Here is a 19,405-nt window from a genome sequence, read left to right as displayed (position 1 = left end):
TTTCTGTTAGCAACTTGTAATTGAGAGGATGAGGATTTTGTTTACTAAACAAGAGTTTTCCTCATTCCCAGTTGCTTCATCAATTCATAGTCAAGGCTTAAAAGCAGTTATGTTCATATAAAAGCCCAAGAGTCATGACAAACTTCACTAGAAGTTACTGGCCACAAAATTATACCATCACATAAGGAGATGTCTAATAGGACCCCAACAACCCACAAAAACAAGAAATTTCATGTTAAAACAACTATTCAATATATCCCAACCACTAACATCCCAACAAAACACACCACTAAATTTGTCATAGACAACATTTAAAACCGAAAGGAGTTCGACATGCAACTTCACAACATTAAAAGTTCTGCAATCAAGTTGCCTTTTAGCCGTTAGATCAGGTTAGACATCCTTCTTCTATGACGGCACAATTTAACTCTCAAATTTGGATCCGACGATGTAACCATCTTGCTTCGAGGATTTGAAGTTTTTGATTCCAATTCAATGCCTTTAGGCGTCTCAGCGAGAACAGTATTTGTCTCAGCATGTCTAGATTTTCCATTTGAACTTCGCAGCAACCCTTTAATGCGGATATCTGAATAACTTAATGATTGAGAACATGAAAGCTGTATTGAACTTAGGGCGACAACTGATCTTAAATCTTTTGATCTCCCACCAATACTGTCTCGACCTGCAGTACTCTGCCTTTGGCGACTAGCAACGGTCGGATTCATGAATCGAGGTACTGATGAACCGGAGAAATTTCTTTTAATAGACTTCTTAGATGCTTTAGGAGTTTCAATGATCTCCTTGACATCATCTTTGGGACTAATAGAGCCCTCATTTTTACTCTCACTTAACTTGAACTCAATATTCTGTATCTGGCCCCTGGTATTCTGCAGTTGTTTTTCGGCTTCCTTAATGTCTTCTTCAAGCTCCATAATCTTCTTTTCCTTTTGCTTCTTCAAATCCTACAGTACATATATGAGTTAGCAATCTTCAAACAGTTTCTACTCATGAACCTGCTTCACTACAAATTTTAGTAAGTTTACCACTGCTATTTCTTTACTCGACTCTATTGCTCTCGCCCTTTTTGCGAAGTTCAACGAACAAATTGTCTCACAAACATCTTCTTCGGAAGGTCTTATATGCACCAGCATCAAGACCTTTGATCCATCACCTGAAGCATTTGATTTTATCATAAGGATTGAAGAAATGTGTGGCAAATCATGAACTATCTAGATCACATTTTCATGTTCTCAGTTTATACAGATGTTGACACCTTAACAAAGAAATATGATTGTTTCTCACTGTTATTACTCTAGTATTAATTATTCAGCAAAGTCAACTATTCAATTTCTATGAATTTATAGTTGTGTAGACTTCTCACTATTTTGTGAACAAATGTTGACTGTGTCTGTGTGTACTGTGTACAATAAGAAAATAAAGTAGTCACATCTTACCAAGAGAGTCTTTCAGTATTTGAGTCAGCTTGCTATTTCTGCAAACAAAGTAGCATTAAGAACATTATGTTAGGAACCTGAGAATTTTAGAAGGAAAAGTATGATTTTTATTGAATGGTTGAGAATAGGAGAAAGAACTATCCTCCAAGGTACCCTTCACAAAGGATTTCTCCTCTTACAAATAGCCAATTGCTCAATTTTCACAATTCTAAATTTCTGAAATGAATGTCTCTACTCTCTACTATTATCACCTCTGATTTATACCCTCTCTACTACGTATTAACTAACTAACTAACTAACTCGCACGAACTACCAACTGTTCTAATTATCCTTATATCCTAACACATCAATTATATGATGCTTTGACTGTCTAGAAAGAAACTACAATTAGGATGGTAGAAAGAAGGGCTCATCTCTGCAGTAATTAGTTATTTTAAGCAAAAATCACATTTGGCAGGTAGAATGATATAATTAAACATGCTAAATCAACACCAGTAGAGTACTTGCCTGTAAGGCACATGACACCTCTTCCTCTTCAAAGCTGCGATGACATCTGCTAAAGCTGAAAGAGAAAGATTAATGGCTCGGCCTTCATCGAGTGTTAGTCCTTTGGCTCCAGTTTTAAGCAACCGTTCACTGCCTCCAAGATCAACCATCCACAATCTACTCAATTGGCTTTTCCTTTCCATAGCATCCCCACGTCGAAAAATGTTTATCCTCGTCAAGCTAGATATATGAAGCTAAACAGATAACGTAACTATCAAGCTGAGAAACTCATGGAAATAGTTTGGAGTATCTAAGAAGACCTATATAACGCACCAGTGTGACCTGCTTGATGCCTCATTGACATTAGTCCATGATGTTGATCTGAACCGTTTACCTTTGTTGTACCACCATTTGGCTTTAGCATAATCTGAAATTTGCACTTCCGTTAGCCCCTCAATTTCAATCAATCCCTTAGGATCTGTTTGGATGTTGAGATTGCTGTACGAGTAGGAGTGAGCGAACCAGAGTTTCAGAAAGATTAACCTATGGAAATTAACTTTAACGGTCACAAGAAAAGGTTATACCATTTTGTGATAGGTTCATATGCTCTACCATTTGGTCTTGGAGCCAAGAGATCCCTGATATTGCCCATGTAAACCTCCAACATGCTCATTGAAAATGTAAAAGAAGATGAACAATGCAAAGAGGCTTGATGAAAGAGTTGTTCAAGTGCACGCGGAATAATTCCAGGATGCTCATCCGTTCCATCCTAAAGAGTTGTTGCAGGAGACAATCCATTAGTATGAGCAATTGGCGCATGAGCACAAACCATTCTGATACTTGTATAAGTATTGTACTAACAAATTTATACAGCATTTAAGACAACTCACATTTACATAGTTTCTTTAGTCTTATCTTAAAATATGTGATATCTCTATAGTCATCCATATTCACATCAATCAAATATTTTCTCAGTCTAAAAACATTGTACCAAAACATTTCTAGAACACATATAGAAAGATAATTTTAACTAACCATTGTGAATGTCTTGCCAGTGCCAGTTTGACCATAAGCAAAAACACAAACATTGTGCCCATCTATCGCGGATCTAAGAATTGGCTCGATCTCAACAAAAACACTTTCTGCAGAGATTCAAACCCCTCCCATGATTAAAACTTGGAGCTTCAATAATAAAAGTCGGGAAACACAACTAACATTTAATACTAACCTTGGCTCACTTCTTGAGTAAAAACCTTATCAAACTCAAAATCTTTCCTTGTTCCTCCAAACTTAACCCGAACCCTCTCTGATCCAGCTGAAACTGGTTCAGAAATTCTTCTCTTATCCGCTAACACAATTGGTCGAATTCTACAAAATACTCTAATACTGCCTGCATATCAAAATGTAAAATTGCAGCCCACAAAAAACATAACCAAAAACTATTATTTTAAGTCCATATGCTTGTTACCTTTGATGTCAAATATTTTATTCAATGCTTCTCTACGTTTCTCATACAACATCTTTTGTTTCAGCTTTAGCTGCTCCATTTCTCCTACACAGGAAAAAAGTAGAAACATTTATTTCACAGATTCAAAACTATAAGCAGATTAAAAGTGTTTGACTTTATTTATTCATACTTTCTAAGTTAGAAATCAAATGCTGAAGCTCCTTCTTTTCTTGCTCTGGCACCACACCCACATCAGTGTAAACGGTTGAAACTGGTGGGTATCCATCAATGGAATCTGGGCTTGATTCCAATGATGATTTCAAAACCTCACTTTCATTTTCTGATGGCATTTCTGCTGTAGAAGTGAGCATTTTCACTATAAAAACATAAAGCACAGTCACCTAGTATAATAGTATGGTAGATTTGTTATGTGTACCTGAACCAAATAAAACCTTATATTATACAACTCTCTATAATTGTAATCAAATATGGGATGGACTGAAATGAAATAAAAGTGATCACTTCCACAGTATTGAATAAAGTCTAATAAACTAACTGAGTGAAGAGGAAAACAAGGATCAAGAAGGGATTGGAAACAAAAGGGGTAGAGGAAAACCAAAAAGTGAAGCAATACAAGTACTGTAACTGAAGTTTCTAGATGGAACAGCTCAACATGGAGACATGAAAGACACCAAACAAAAACTAAGCACTAGGAATAAATAAAGACTTCTTATGCGTTATGATGAAGCTATAATTAATGTGGACAAAGTTTTTCTGTTTTTTTTATATAAGAAAAAGAGTCTTATATCTATCCACAACTGAATAGTAAAGTTTTTTACGCATTTAATCCACCATTTCCTATGAATTAATATAATTTACATATGCTATACAAGAATTTGACATTGTTACACATATATTAAACTTTAATGGTCACTCTCAGAGTTGGATTTTGGAGGGGTAGGAAGGGAAATGGAAGGTTTGAGAGCAATCTTACAAGTGTTTTCATGGCTCACAAGTCTTCTCTTTCCCTTTCTTACTCTCCAAAATTCAACTCTCAAACTAACTTAATACTTAACTATTGTTTTTGGTATAATTAATGATATTATCTCGCCTTATCAATAAGTAACTAATTTATTTTAGGGTGTGTATCTCTTCCAATAATTGTCACTCTCAATAATCAAATTCAACTTTTTGGGTCTATCTGATGATTTAGTAAGACTTCACACAATTAAATATATAATGATCGCTTTAAATATGGGTAGGGTAGGCTTACTGATCGACTATTATAAATTTTTAAAAATTAAAATAATAAGAATTGTATAAAATTAAATAGAAGGGAAATAATCTTATGTCATTGTAATATTTTTTTAAATTACACATTAAAATAACATACAATTTAAGACTACATAACATTTAAGTCTAATAAAAAATTAAAATACAATACTTAATATATAATATCATAAATTCATAATGTCATGTGCAGCACGTATTGTCCATTAGAAAAAGAGTTGGTGAATGAAAAAATATTTTCAATTAATGGATAGATTGTCGCCAATAACTATGGGCAGACAACGTGATGAACTTAGATCAAATTGCCCATCGTAGACTTTAGTATATTAAAACCAAATAAAGGAATCCAAATACTCAAACTAGGCACTGATTTTCAAACACCCTTGCAATTTCGGGGAAAGAAAAAAGAGGGTACACTGGCAGAGGATAAATTTCTTTCAATGGTTAAAAGTGAAAAATGACATTGCTACAGTTTTAAGAAAATGAGTACATGACACTTTATTTGTACATTCTCTTTCTTATCTCCATAGATCAAGAGATAAACAATAAAATGTTATATAATATTCTCAGGTCTTCTTAGTTGATTATATTTAACCTTTTAATTTATCTATTAAAAAACTTATGAACTAAATTTTGGTGTCCCCTATAACCAGCTTCATCAAATTGGTCATCGTTTATGAGATATATTTAGGTAAATTGCACATATTAATAAATTATGATTTTATGTTCACTTAATATTATTATTTAATAGTTGAGGAAGGTGTGTCAGAATATTGTTGGTTGGTTCAGCTCGTTGAAGTTTGAACTTGAACTGTAAAGGGTAACCTTTTAACTCTTTAGGAGCGGAGTGGCAGGCTTGAAATTAAAGCGCATGACATGCTCCTTTTAGTATACTTACATTACACAACCACAATGCTAGTGTCTGTCACTGTCAGTAGTGCTTTTCAGTAAAACTTTGACTACACGAGAAGTAGCAATGTGCTTGCTTTTTCTGTTATTGTTTCATTCCAGATAATTTCTGATGTCTCATCATAATTTATCTAAGCTATATACATTAAATAATATCACTAAGCATTATTCTTCATTTTATGTACTTCTATAACTGAGATATTTTTTAATTTTCAAAGTCTTCTTAAAAAAATTAGATATATTTGGTATAGATTTTTTATTATTGGTGAAAAGTTATTAAAGATTAATATTCTTTCAGCATATCATTTATCTTTCACATGTTACTTATTAAATAAAAATAATATATAAAGATGACTAAAAATGTGATCACGTTCAAATATTGTATAAATATTAAATTTGATTTATTATCACCATGTAGTATAAATAAATAAATATTGAAACACACTATTTTTCTTACATTATTCTATTTTTGTTCCATTTTTTATGTTTACAGCTATGTATAAGGTTTAATAAACCGTTAAATGATTAAAATTTGATATAATTTGACTGAAAATTTACCATCTAATTTATGTTGAAAACTAAATTAAAAATAAGTAAATATTTGATGCAAAAAGATAAATAATAAATAATGTTATTATTCAAAAATAAAATATAAATATAGATCTAAATTTTAAAATATAAAAATGACAAAAGAGTTAAAATATGGTGTTGTTTGTGGAAATAAGAAGAGAGAAGTATGAAGAAAATAAGAAGATAGAATTGTATGAGTAAGAGAGTATGGAGAAAGAGAAATATGAGAAATAAAGTAATTTTTGTAAGGTTTGGTATAAGAAAATAATGAAAGAAAAGGAAGAGAAATATATATTTTCATCTCTTGTTCTTTTATTTGATTGAATAGAAAGTGAAAAGATAGATATGATATTATGCTTCAAATGACAATAATATCCCTAAACTAAAGAAATGAGATGAATTTTTTATTATTAATAAAAAAATAAAGGCTTTAATTTTAGATTATAAAATTTATTAAATGTTTTATTATAATTTCAATTAATTTTCTAATTAATATTATTTTTATATTTAAAATAGACTTATGTACCAAAAGCAGGGGCGGATCTTCTCTAGGACAGGTGGGGGCAGTTGCCCCCCTCAAATATTTCAAAAAAAATATTATAGAGATATTGTTTTTGGTAAATTTTAAAATTTAACAACAAAACTTAAGGATAAGAGTGTAATATTTATGTATTATTAGTGCAAAAATTTATACACATTCACTACATCAACCATCATTCATTTAAATTAATTTTTTTAAAAGTTAATAAAGATTGGATATGAATGGTAGGTGATGAAGTGAAAAAGTATAAAATTCATACATTATTAGTGCATATATTATTCTGTCAAAGAATAATACTTTTACACGACTTATTGGACAAGAAAAATTCAATATTCTCTTCAAAACTCTCATTATTTATGAAGTTTCACTCTCTTTAGTATCACATGACATATTTCCCTCCCCTAATATAGCTTTATATAACTCTCCAACTCAAACCTATTTATTTTTTCACCTTAAGAATGTCATATTTGCTCTTTATAAATCAGTTTTCTTCAATTGTTTTTTTCATGACACATAATCATATGCCTATGAAGTCATGACATGATTACTTATGATTTGTTTGTTTCTTGCATCGAATTTTATTCATGGATGTTGTTATTCTTTGTTAGTGAACTATTTTTTATTAATTAATTTTAGTTGGGTTATTCCATTGCTATGTATGATATTCTTAATTTCGTTATTTCTATCTTTATATATTTTTCTCTTAAAAAATTATTTGTTTCAATCTCAAGCATACATTATTTTGATTCTCTATTTGAAAGGATTGAAAAACTAACTTTATGCTCGATTCTTCTGAGTTTAAAATACATATAATGTTTATAAGAGATAATGAACTTATTTGTGCTTAGGAATATTTGGAATTTCTTCATAGATTTGTTATGTTATATTTTTGTCATGTTTCTTGGGAATTTAAACATGAAAGAATAACTCATTTTTACATTAAAAAATTATATATATTCTAATGATTTCATATGTTATTTATGTATAAATCATAATGCTGCCCCCTCTAAAATTATGGTCAAGATCCGCCACTGACCAAAAGTAGAAAAAATAAAAAAATGAAAGATATTTTTGACATGCAAAATTATTATTATTCTCTACTCATTTTTTCATTGAACTTAGAGAGAAAGAATTTTGGTAGATCATATATACTTTTTATTTCTATCATCTCTTATTTTCTTCTCGGCCAAAGGAGGGAACTTCTCACATCTTTACTTCCTTTTCTCTTTCTCCCTTACAACCAGATGAAGGCTACAAGTTGTGCACTTTTCTTACATATAAATAATCAACCACGCTGTTTCATGATTCCATGCTACAGCATTATTTAATGCATTTTGTTAGTTACTAGGCTTATCTGTTTATGTTTCTTTTTGTAGTTATTATTGGTTTTATCAATTAACCTGATAGTTGCAGACTGCAAATCTTGTTAATTGCTTTCTATGTCCTTCCTTACTTGAGATGCCATTTTAACGTAATAATAATAGGATTATAGGAATACTTGAGTTATTTAATTATTAAAATACATTTTTTAATGAACAACGACCAAACCCCAAGAAACTAACTAAAGAGGAAATAATTTCACAAACACAAGTAGTAATGTGGAGGTAAAAATAATAATGAGGCATATTAGAAAATACACTAATATTGAAAGTTTCTTGATAGGGATCAAGTTTGTACACAAACTTAAAGAGGATATATGGTTACTTGTTTCAACTTGTTTTATTTATGGTAAAAGTTCCTATGATATATGATTAACTTTTCTAAGTCTTTGTGGCGCACATGCCCCACTAAACAGTGCATAGGTCCATCATTTGGTATAACACATTATTACAATAGCGTTAGATAAAAATTACTCTTCCCATAAAATTACAAAAAATCATATAATGTCATTAAATTATTCATAATTAATATTTAATTATTATTGACTTTTAAAAAAATAATACAAATGGATAATTTATAATATATTAATTTTATATAAACATTTATAATAACAATGCATATATATTATATTCAAGTACATGTTATAGTTCTCCTCGATTATATAACTTTAAAAAGAAATAGGAAACTTGTTATGCTAACAATATAAATATTTTTAGTGTAGGTCTTTTTTACAAGATTAATATATCATCATATTTAATTATTATTTACTTTTAAATATAAATAATATATAATGTATTGAATATGTATAAATCTTTATAATATATAGATATCAGACTTTAAATTTAAAAGAAAAATGTGTTTTATTGCGAATTGAACAATGAGGCCATAAATTTGACACAGAGATTGAACATCAATAGAATACCACGGTATTTCGGTTATTGTGTTCGTTTTATTCACTAGGGCCTATCTAGCATTAGTAACTTGGGTAGCCTAACTTATTGCGGTATAATGTCTCCTAAATTAAAGTGTACATAAGTATATATATTTATGAAAAGAATATGAAATATTAAGTCTTGTTGATCTTAAATAATAGGTAGAGTAGGCTTGAGGGCCTTACCTATACAATTGCATAAATTAATCAAAATCGAAAAGTATACATTTCTTAAACTGCACTATTCAACATTACATATTATTCAACCCAATTAAAAATCAAAACATAACACTTAATAATTATGATAATTATGATGATCTTATATCTATTAGCAGTTTAATAAATGTTAGTATCCTTTCCTCTTTTGATTTTGTCCCTTGTGAATGAATAGATGGATAGGGAAATAAAGCAGTGTTGTCAGTGTTGTCAGTTTTATAAGTATTAAAGATATATGATAGATTATTTTGGAAGATGATAGTTAGTTAGAAAGTTATGAATTAGCAAATTAGGTTTATGTTAGTTACTTGCTTTAAAAGCTTTCTTTTCATTTTTTTCTCTTGTATAAATAAGTCATATTGGCTCACTTCTTATTCAATCAATTCAATTCATTTAATGATAATATTATCAATCTTTGTTTCTCATTCTTCTTTCTTTGAGCTTCTTTAAGCTTTCTTTTGTATACTTCTTAATTCCTCAAGAAGCTTTCTTTTCATGACTCTTTACCACATTTTAACATGGTATTAGAACGTAATTATTCGATCGCTTCTGCTTATGCTTTTATCGTTCCAAGATTCAAGAAAGAATCATCATCATGCATCAATCATCAAAGTGGAGAATCTTGCATTATGGCTAAGGATGGTGATGATCATAGCGTAAATCAAGGGGTGTAGGTGGACTACCTTGTTGAAGTGATGCAACTTCTTTTTCATCCTCTTTAATCACCGTTGTTGGCTCCTCAAAACCATCAAGAAGACCATCAAGAATACTCATTATTCTCTCAAACTGTACCACTAATGCTCTGTTCTTCTTCTTTCAAATGTACAAGTCCATCACTAATCTTCACCCGAGATCTGGTTGCTTATGTTCAAGGAGGTCTTTACAAGGAAATGCTTCCGATTATGGCTTCATCATTCCAAGATTCAACATTTATCATATACAAGATTAAATCATTTTCTTATTCTTCATCATTTACCTCTCTTTCTTATTCATCATTGAAGCATCTCATTAGGATCAAGATTCTGATCCGTTCTCTCTCTTTCATCATCAATGGTTGGTTCGCTTCTGTCCATGATGGTTAAGTTCGGATATAACTTTTGTCATGGATGGTTAAGCATTGGATGGGTAGCTTCTGTCCATAGTGGTTAAGCAGAGATATAGTTTCTGTTATGGATGGTTAAGCTTTTGATGATATAGCTTCTGTCATGGGTGGTTAAGCGTTGTTATTACTTCAAATCAAATTTCAAATTAATTCTAAGCTGAAGAGTAAAAAATTTCACTCACCAGCTTGAGGGGATATTAAAGATATATGATAGATTATTTTGGAAGATGATAGTTGGTTAGAAAGTTAGGAATTAGCAAGTTAGATTTATGTTAGTTACTTGTTTTAAAAACTTTCTTTTCATTCCTTTCTCTTGTATAAATAAGTCATGTTGGATCACTTCTTATTCAATCAATTCAATTCATTTAATGAGAATATTATCGATCTTTATTTCTCATTTTTTCTTTCTTTAAGCTTTCTTTTATACACTCATTGATTCATCAAGATTTCTTTTCATGGCCCTTTACCATATTTTAACAATAAGCTGCATTCCTCATAACTGCAATGGCCAATTTCGACTAAGGACTCTCCATTAATGGAGATTCCTAAATTGCCACTAGACATTGATATTATTGGTACAAAAAATAACTTTTAGAGGCTTTCAATGGATTACATATAAATTTACCCACTTCCAGTCATGCTCAATATTTCTTCTTTGATTCATGGTGTCACGACAAGGTTTGCTAACGAAATTGTTACTAATACTTGCAGGTTTTCTTGTGTAAAATACTTACCACCATAGATTCTTCCGCCGGGTGCTTTGATCGGTGCATTCCAGCAGATTTGCAAATTCTAAACTCATTGGTCACCAAATTTAGCGCATTCTACAAACCCACATGGATAGATTTCACACTATCACAATGATGTTACCCGTAAATTTGCAATAGTATCTTCCTGTGTGCATCCTTTCACTGGATATGACAGTCATGAATGTTGTATGGCAGGTCAGGTTTTCTAATTGACTCTGTTGAGAATTATTGCGGTATCATACTGGTTCCATGAAGTAGGTAGTAAATTTAGAGATGCTAGAGAAAACATTGTACATATGAGTTGTGCATTAAATACCTAGCCTTGGAAATTTTCTTCTCAAAGTGTATTTTCACTCATGTGTTGTTGTATTTACTTTTTAGTTTAAAAAAATACTTTCATTTGTTAAATTATATATTTGATGAATGTACCAAAAAAGTGGATATTAATGTCTTGTGCTAAGTTTCTCTTCTCAGCTACCCTCTATTTGAGGCCTTTTCTGCTTACCCTTCACTTGGAGTTGACTGTATTCAGTTTTGTGCCTTGAGTTGCTTTGTGGTTTATATGTTGAATTTGCACTCTGAGAAATGTATTCATGGTTAATTATACCGTTTTGTTCCTTTATTTGTGGTTAATCATACCGTTTTGTGGTTTATATGTTCATTTATATATTCATGGCGTCATTTCATACATGCAGCCCACTCCATATAAAGATTTTAAACTGGAATTATTAACTATGGAATGCACCACTGTTAGTTAGTGATAGTTATTGTTATCTATTGCTGATTGTTAATTTTTTTATTATTGGCATTTAGCAATGGACAGGAACTCGCAGTAGCCACTATGTTTCAAACGAGTTGGAATCGAGCACATATATGGGTTAATTATTTAACCGTATACTAGAAAGTCCCCTGTTAATATTCAACATTCCGATGTTGCAGGGAAATAGGAAAGTAGGGATGTGGTAAATTATGATTTGAGAGCATGAATATTAATATTATAAAAAAATAAAGAATAAAGTATATAATAATTGGAGTAAAATAAAGGTGTAAAACAAAATAAAAGATTCACTTACAATTTACCAATGATATTACAACCTAGGGGTGATCATGGGTTGGATTAAGAAAGGTTAAGGCTTGTTTTTACTCGATCCTAAATATTGGTTGGATCACTTTTTTGAACTCGGACTCGAACCTAGACCCAAAGCTAACCCGACTATAAGTAGTGACCTAGTCCGCCTTTAAACCCGATTTGATCCTAGACTCGATTAAATTTTAAACCCGATTTAATCTTAAACTCAAGTAAATATAATACATACTCATTTTGTATAAAGACTTCTGAATATTAGTTATTAGTATGAATGTGTAGTTTCACATATAAAATAATATATGTATATATATTATCAATCATGTATATATTATGAAAAAATTAAAGAATAAATGATACTTTCGACTAAAAGGGTATCATTACTCTATACACATTAATAGAAACACATGCAAACATGATGAGTGAGTGATCATGGGACGAACAGGTTTGATCATGTTTGGTCCCCACCTGACCCCAAATATTGATCGGATCTATTTTTTGAACCCTAACCCGGTCCTAGACCCGACCCTATTCAGATCCGATCTTGATCGAGCCTTATCTGGTGAGTGGTAGGGTCAGGTCATGCTCACCCCTATTACAACCACATGTTTCACCAATGAAAAAATGAGACTGTGCTTCTCACCAGTTTCTCAACTTGGAACATATCCTAAACACAAGTACGTCCTGGTTATGAGAGTCTTTGTAGTTTGTTCTCTTGGCAATCTATTACAAGTTGAGCTCTTCTCCAGTAGAATCCAAAGTAGTGGAATATAAGGAGAAATAAAATTTTGTTAATTTAAAAAATAATATTGAAATCTATTACCTATTATCTATATAACAAAAAAAAATCTCTCATGACATGTGTTAATCTCTCAAGTTCCTCATGACATGTGTCAATCTCTCAATCAAAATTTTCCCTCCAAAACATGTCTATGTTAATCATATGTACCTTTCAACATTATATCTTCCCTTTTTTGTACATTGCATATTTTAATTCTAATGATTAATGTGTCCATTTGTTTTTTATTTTATGAAGAAATTACATCTCACAACTCAATCTAAATTTTCCCTCCAAAACATGTCTATGTTAATCATATGTACCTTTCAACATTGTATCTTCTCTTTTTGTACATTGCACATTTTAATTCTAATGATTAATATGCACATTTGTTTTTTATTCTATGAAGAAATTACATCTCACAATAAAGGGGATTAATCCCTTTTCACGTGTGAATTACTTCTCTCTCTATTATCATTTCATATCTTCATCTTCTTCTCCCCATTTCGTTTCATATTTCTCTCTTATTCTCTCTCATGTCTACAATCCAATCTTTCATTCGTCAATCTTCATTTTGTTTAAACCTAATATGATGACTTCTGTATCCCGCTACTCAATCTTCACCATTGTAGATTTGCTCTTGTTTTATAAATGTCGTTTAAAGTACATTTTTATTGATTTTTTCATTCATTAACTTAATATGATGGCTTATGTATCCCTCTACTCAATCTTTATCATTGTAGATTTGTTCTTATTTTATAAATATGTTGTCTAAAGTTCAATTTTATTGATTTTTTCATTCATTTGTTTATTTTTAGACATGTTCTTATTTTCTATATCTTTGAATTGATTTTTTGTTTATTATGTATGTATATTCTTATTTTTCTTTGATTTGTTTATTTTGTATATGTAGTATGATTGATTTCATTATTTTGTAGATTTGTTCTTCTAATAATCATCTTCCTTAGAGCATATCTACATGTTATATTATGTCTATGTGTCCCTATCTTACTAAAATCTCCAATTTTATTCTCATTTACACAACACATGTTGGAACATGGTTAGAAAATAAGAACATATCATCTTCCTTCTCCCCTCATTATAACTTGCCCCAAGTTGAATGCGTTTTCATTCAACTTTTTCTTTCTCTCTCATATTTTCCGCCGATGCATTTCTGACAAACTTCTCCCCATTTCTTTCCAAGGCACTAGAATTGGCAAATGCAGCCAAATTATGGGCTTTTCGAGAACTGATACTGGTAGTCAGTATCGTGGAAAGAGAATTGGCACGAGTAGCCATATTGTGGGTATTTCAAGAATTAGCATTGTTAGTCATATTGTGGAAATTTCGAGAACAGACACTGGTAGTCAGTATTGAGGGAAAAGAATTAGCACGGGTAGCCAAATTGTGGGCATTTCGAGAACTAACATTGATAGTCAGTATCGTGGGAAAAGAATTGACACGGGTAGCCATATTGTGGGTATTTAGGGAATTGGCACGGGTAGCCATACTATGGGTATTTAAAGAATTGGCACGAGTAGCCATATTGTGAGTATTTTGAGAATTGACACTATTAGCCATATTGTGGGAACTTCGAGAATTGGCACTGGTAGTCATATTGTGGTGGATGTATTCGAGATCAGTTCTTCTTACAGTGCAGTAAGAATTCGATAACAAAGATCTGGGCTGTTTTATCCTGGGGACGGCGTGGTTGATAGTCTGCTTGCACATTTTGGGCAGTGTCACGAAACGTCTTAAAGAGAGTGACCTGGTCGTGACTCAGTCAGTAAGTATTATTTCGTGCCATTTATAATTGTTGCAAGTTATGGTAACAACAATTTTAAGACGTTTCTACTGCAATGACATTCGTAGGTAATATTACTGGACTAAACAATTATGAACTGAACAAACCATTTCGGTTTGATGGGACAAATTTCAAACGTTAGCAACATAAGATGAAATTTTTTCTCATTATTAGAAAAGTTACACACATTTTGAAAATCAATGTCTTAATGATGCTGAAGAAAGTTGGAAAAAAGAAGAAGGATAAACTAGCTATTAATATAGCTCTCTAGAATAAAAATGATTACTTTTATGAATTTCATTCTGAATGAGTTGTCATAGGATCTCTATAATTACTACAACTCATATATGTCTGCCAATATGATATTGAGGAAGTTAATATAAAAAATATATATGATGTTACCACTACTTCAAATATCAAATGACTGATAATAAATCAGTAGAGTCTCAGTCCTATGAGATACATAAAATTGCTCATGAAATCATTTCTGATGGTATGACCATAGAGAGTTAAACTCACATAGCCCATGAATGTATATTCATTGGGTATGCTGTAAATAGCAAGACATACAGGTTTTATGACCTTAACGCAAAAGTGATCATTGAGTCTAACGATGTTGGCTTCAATGAACAGAAAAGGAATTTTTAAATTGAGGAATAGTGGAGGCACATCAACTAGTCACATACTTGTGATTAGAGATAATGATGGAAAATGAAAGGTTTGAAATAAAACCTAGAATAAGTAAGAGAGCGATAATTGTTAGAGAGTATAGACATGATTATATGGTCTATATATTAGAGGATAATCCATCAACTTTCCAAGAAGTTTTGATTTCTTTGGATGTTGATTGGTGGCGATAAGCCATAAATGATGAGATGAAATATTTAGAGTCGAACAAGAAACAGACTATGTTAGCTCAATCCACTGTGGAAGTTGAGATGTTAGCATTAGCAACAGCTAATGAAGAAGCAAGCTAGTTGAGAAATTTGCTTGCAAAGATTCCCCTATAGGAAAATTGATACCAGTTGTGTTGATCCATAGTGATAGTATCGCGACTATTACAAAAATTGAGAACCACTTTTATGACGGTAAGAAACAACAAATTTGTCGTAAGCACAACACCATTAGAGAGTTACTCTTTACAGAAGCTATTAGAGTGGATCATGTACGCACTAAGAATAACTTAGCAGATCCTTTGACGAAAAGACTAGCTAGAGAGAAGGTCTATAATACTTCTAAGAGTATATGACTATTGCCCTTAAAACGAGAATCCCTCATGATGGTAACCCAGCCTAACTGACTAGAGATCCCAAGAAATAGGTTCAATGGGTAATAATAAGTTGTGAAGTGATATGAGAATGAACATGCTATAAAATTATGAGAAGCATGATTCCTGCAACATATGTAAGGATGAGTTAAACTCTTAATGAGATCTATACTCCAATTGGAGTGGAGTACATACGCTACATGAGTACTCTTGATAGACTCACCTATGTGAATGTGGAAGTGGGGACCGCTTCCTATGAAATTTTGGGGCATATGTTTCTAGAGCGTTCACTATACTGGGATAGACGTGCATGACCTTTAACGCACAGACTTTTAGAATACATATTTGAAAAGGTTGTACGTGGTTTGATGCCGGAGATAGAGTTCAAGACTTTGAAAAGGTTGTGTGTGGTTCAAGTCGCATGACACCTTTGTTTATGCACAATCTTATTGAGACCACAAATATTCTCGAAAATCGTTTTTTAGTTTCAAGTGGCGGATTGTTGGAACATGGTTTGTTGAAAACCATTAGTGAGAACTTTTAGGTGTGAAATCTAAAAAACTTCCAAGTCTCACATAGAAAAGTTTTGGAAAAAAAATAAGTCTCAAGTCCCACATTGGAGAGATGAGGAACATGGAAAAAATTTCATGTTATAAATAGAGACATTCTCCCCTCATTATAACTTGCCCCAAGTTGAATATGTTTTCATTCAACTTTTTCTTTCTCCCACATATTTTCCGCTGATGCATTTCCGGCAAACTTTTCCCCATTTCTTTCTGTGGCACTAAGAATTGGCACATGCATCCAAATTGTGAGAATTTTGAAAACTGACACTAATAGTCAGTATTGAGGGAAAAGAATTGGCACGGGTAATCAAATTGTGGGCATTTCGAGAACTGACACTGGTAGTCAATATCATGGGAAGAGAATTGGCACGGGTAGCCATATTGTGGGTATTTCGAGAATTAACATTGTTAGTAATATTGTGGGAATTTCGAGAACAGACACTGGTAGTCAGTATTGAGGTAAAAGAATTGGCACAGGTAGCCAAATTGTGGGCATTTCGAGAACTGACACTAGTAGTCAGTATTGTGGGAAGAGAATTGACACAGGTAGCCATATTGTGGGTATTTAGAGAATTGGCACAGGTAGCCATATTGTGGGTATTTAGAGAATTGGCACAGGCAGCCATATTGTGGGTATTTAGAGAATTGGCATGAGTAGCCATATTGTGGGTATTTCAAGAATTGACACTGTTAGTCGTATTGTGGGAACTTCGAGAATTAGCACTGATAGTCATATTGTGGTGGGTGTATTCGAGATCAGTTCTTATAGTGCAGTAAGAATTTGATAACTGATATATGGGTTGTTTTATCGTGGGGATGGTGTAACGTCCCGAAAATTACTCTAAAAAATCTTGCTCAAAAATAGGTATTTTTTATAATAATGATATCATATAAGATTTATTTCCTTATATTCGTTTCATTTTCGGAACATGACTTTAAGTAATATACAATGCCGAAAATCAAAAACATCATTACCTAAAGGTAATAAAAATATAACTCAATATAATTTTGAATCATACTTCATTAGAATATCATGAAATGTTGGTACAAAGTACAAGGCGAAATCCTAATCGTCGCCCAAATAAAACTACTCGCAAAATAAATACCCTACACAGGTACACTAATCAAAAAGCACAAGGGCACATGTAGGTATAACAATTTCCCTCAATCCTCCTTGCCCCCTCCTGGGGCATCGAAAAACGGTAACTCAGAATCCTGGCAGAATGATTCATCTGAACAAAACGTGAATAGAAGACAAACAGAAAGAAAAGGAAGTAAAACATCTAATGAATATTACTCATTGATGACATGAAATTACACAGAATATCACATACAGATAGACACGCATAATAAACACAATATATACATCACATATAAAAATGCACAATGATGAATGATGTTATAATCTCATATTATGAGGATCAAAGTCCAAAATCTCAATGTATGAATGTTATGCTTGTTTCATTCATCCTTTCACCAATATCCTCCCAATATACTATTCGGAAATAACCAAGAGTACATGTCCCATAACAAGCCGATTTTAATGCACCAAGGCAACTGTTTAGTCCTATCTTGCCTTGGGTATTAAGAAAGCTTGTACTTAATCAATTGCATGTTTGTTTGGATTAAGTACAACAATATTTCTTATACCAATTTATGTTATGTTTATATATGCAAATGTCATGTTTACTTTTGAATTATAATGTTTGAATGATTATTATGGGAATGATATGTATGTGATAATTGTTAAATTCAAGGTTTAAAAATATGTGATATAAATGAGAAATATTTTCCTTGAGAAAAGAAATTAAAATGATATTCAGGCTCTTCTCGCTTGAGCAAGACAGCTCTCGCTTGAGTGAGAAGTGTCTAGAGAAAACAAGTGTTTTAGCTCGGGGTGAGACAGCTCTCGCTTGAGCTAAAATAGGCACCAAGAGAACTGATTGTTTTCTCGCTTAAGTGAGACAGCTCTCGCTTAAGCCACAAATGCCTCAAAAATGGATGTGCCCTCGCTTGAGCGAGAGGGCTCCATACAGACTTGACTTCTTTTTAAGTCGTCTAAACGATAACTCTCATATATTCGAGAGCCTAATGGCATGTTTGCCATCAAGAAGTTGTAAAGGTAAATAACTATATGAAATTCTTGAAAGTAATAAAAGTAAGGAATTGCTTTGTTAAAGGCGAGGGCCAGAGGGGCCGTTTTTGGCGCCTGAGCGACCGTATTTCGCCCGGGCACGGACCAGACAGGTATGTTGACCAATTTTTTATGGATTTGTCACTTGAGTGACAGTCCCTCGCTTGGGCGAGAATCAGGAAGAGAATTGAGTCTGTTTTGATGAATTCATCGCTTGAGCGAGAGACATATAATATTTTTGATTGTTTCTGATTGTTTGATTGCTTAGGCAATAGCCTTAGCTTGGGTGTGAAGTGTATTTACACTTGGGAAAGCCCATGACTCAGATGATTGAGCCTGAGGCCCAAAATTGACAAACTTATACAAGTACCTTTGTTCTTGCGCCTATTTAGGGCAATGTTTCCGACTGTGCTGTCGTGATTAGGGAGATGCCCAAAAAAGGATTACATGATACCATGCAACGAGGTCGTCTGACCGTAAGAGGCTTGGCCATGTGGCCGTCCAGGGTGATTCAGCGATGGTTCATAGTGGTAGGGATGTTATTCCTCTATTTACGTGTTGACATAAGATCGGGTCTCAAATGAAGCATTCCTTTGAGAGATGTCTTAGGTTGGGCTGATCATATAAAATAATGATTAAAAGATTGAATCGGCTAACCTCGGTTGGTGTGCATACTCATTATGGATAATGAAGTAGT

The 19,405-nt window shown here is 32.4% G+C and overlaps 1 protein-coding gene across 1 annotated transcript; it reads right to left on the bottom strand.

Annotated features, from left to right (window-relative positions):
- Nucleotides 84-4,122, bottom strand: LOC109335735 (kinesin-like protein KIN-14U). The gene is made up of 10 exons (XM_019571892.1): nucleotides 3,578-4,122; nucleotides 3,409-3,492; nucleotides 3,169-3,330; nucleotides 2,976-3,082; nucleotides 2,525-2,709; nucleotides 2,274-2,438; nucleotides 1,962-2,180; nucleotides 1,455-1,492; nucleotides 1,044-1,171; nucleotides 84-962 (listed from the first exon to the last, which is right to left on the bottom strand). The coding sequence occupies exons 1-10, from the start codon at nucleotides 3,756-3,758 to the stop codon at nucleotides 384-386; spliced, it is 1,848 nt and encodes a 615-aa protein (XP_019427437.1). The 5' UTR covers nucleotides 3,759-4,122; the 3' UTR covers nucleotides 84-383.

Source organism: Lupinus angustifolius, chromosome LG20 (assembly GCF_001865875.1).
Source record: "Lupinus angustifolius cultivar Tanjil chromosome LG20, LupAngTanjil_v1.0, whole genome shotgun sequence".
NCBI classification, from domain to species: Eukaryota; Viridiplantae; Streptophyta; class Magnoliopsida; order Fabales; family Fabaceae; genus Lupinus; species Lupinus angustifolius.
Note: the sequence above shows the minus strand (reverse complement) of the source record. Positions and strands in the feature narration are given on the sequence as shown.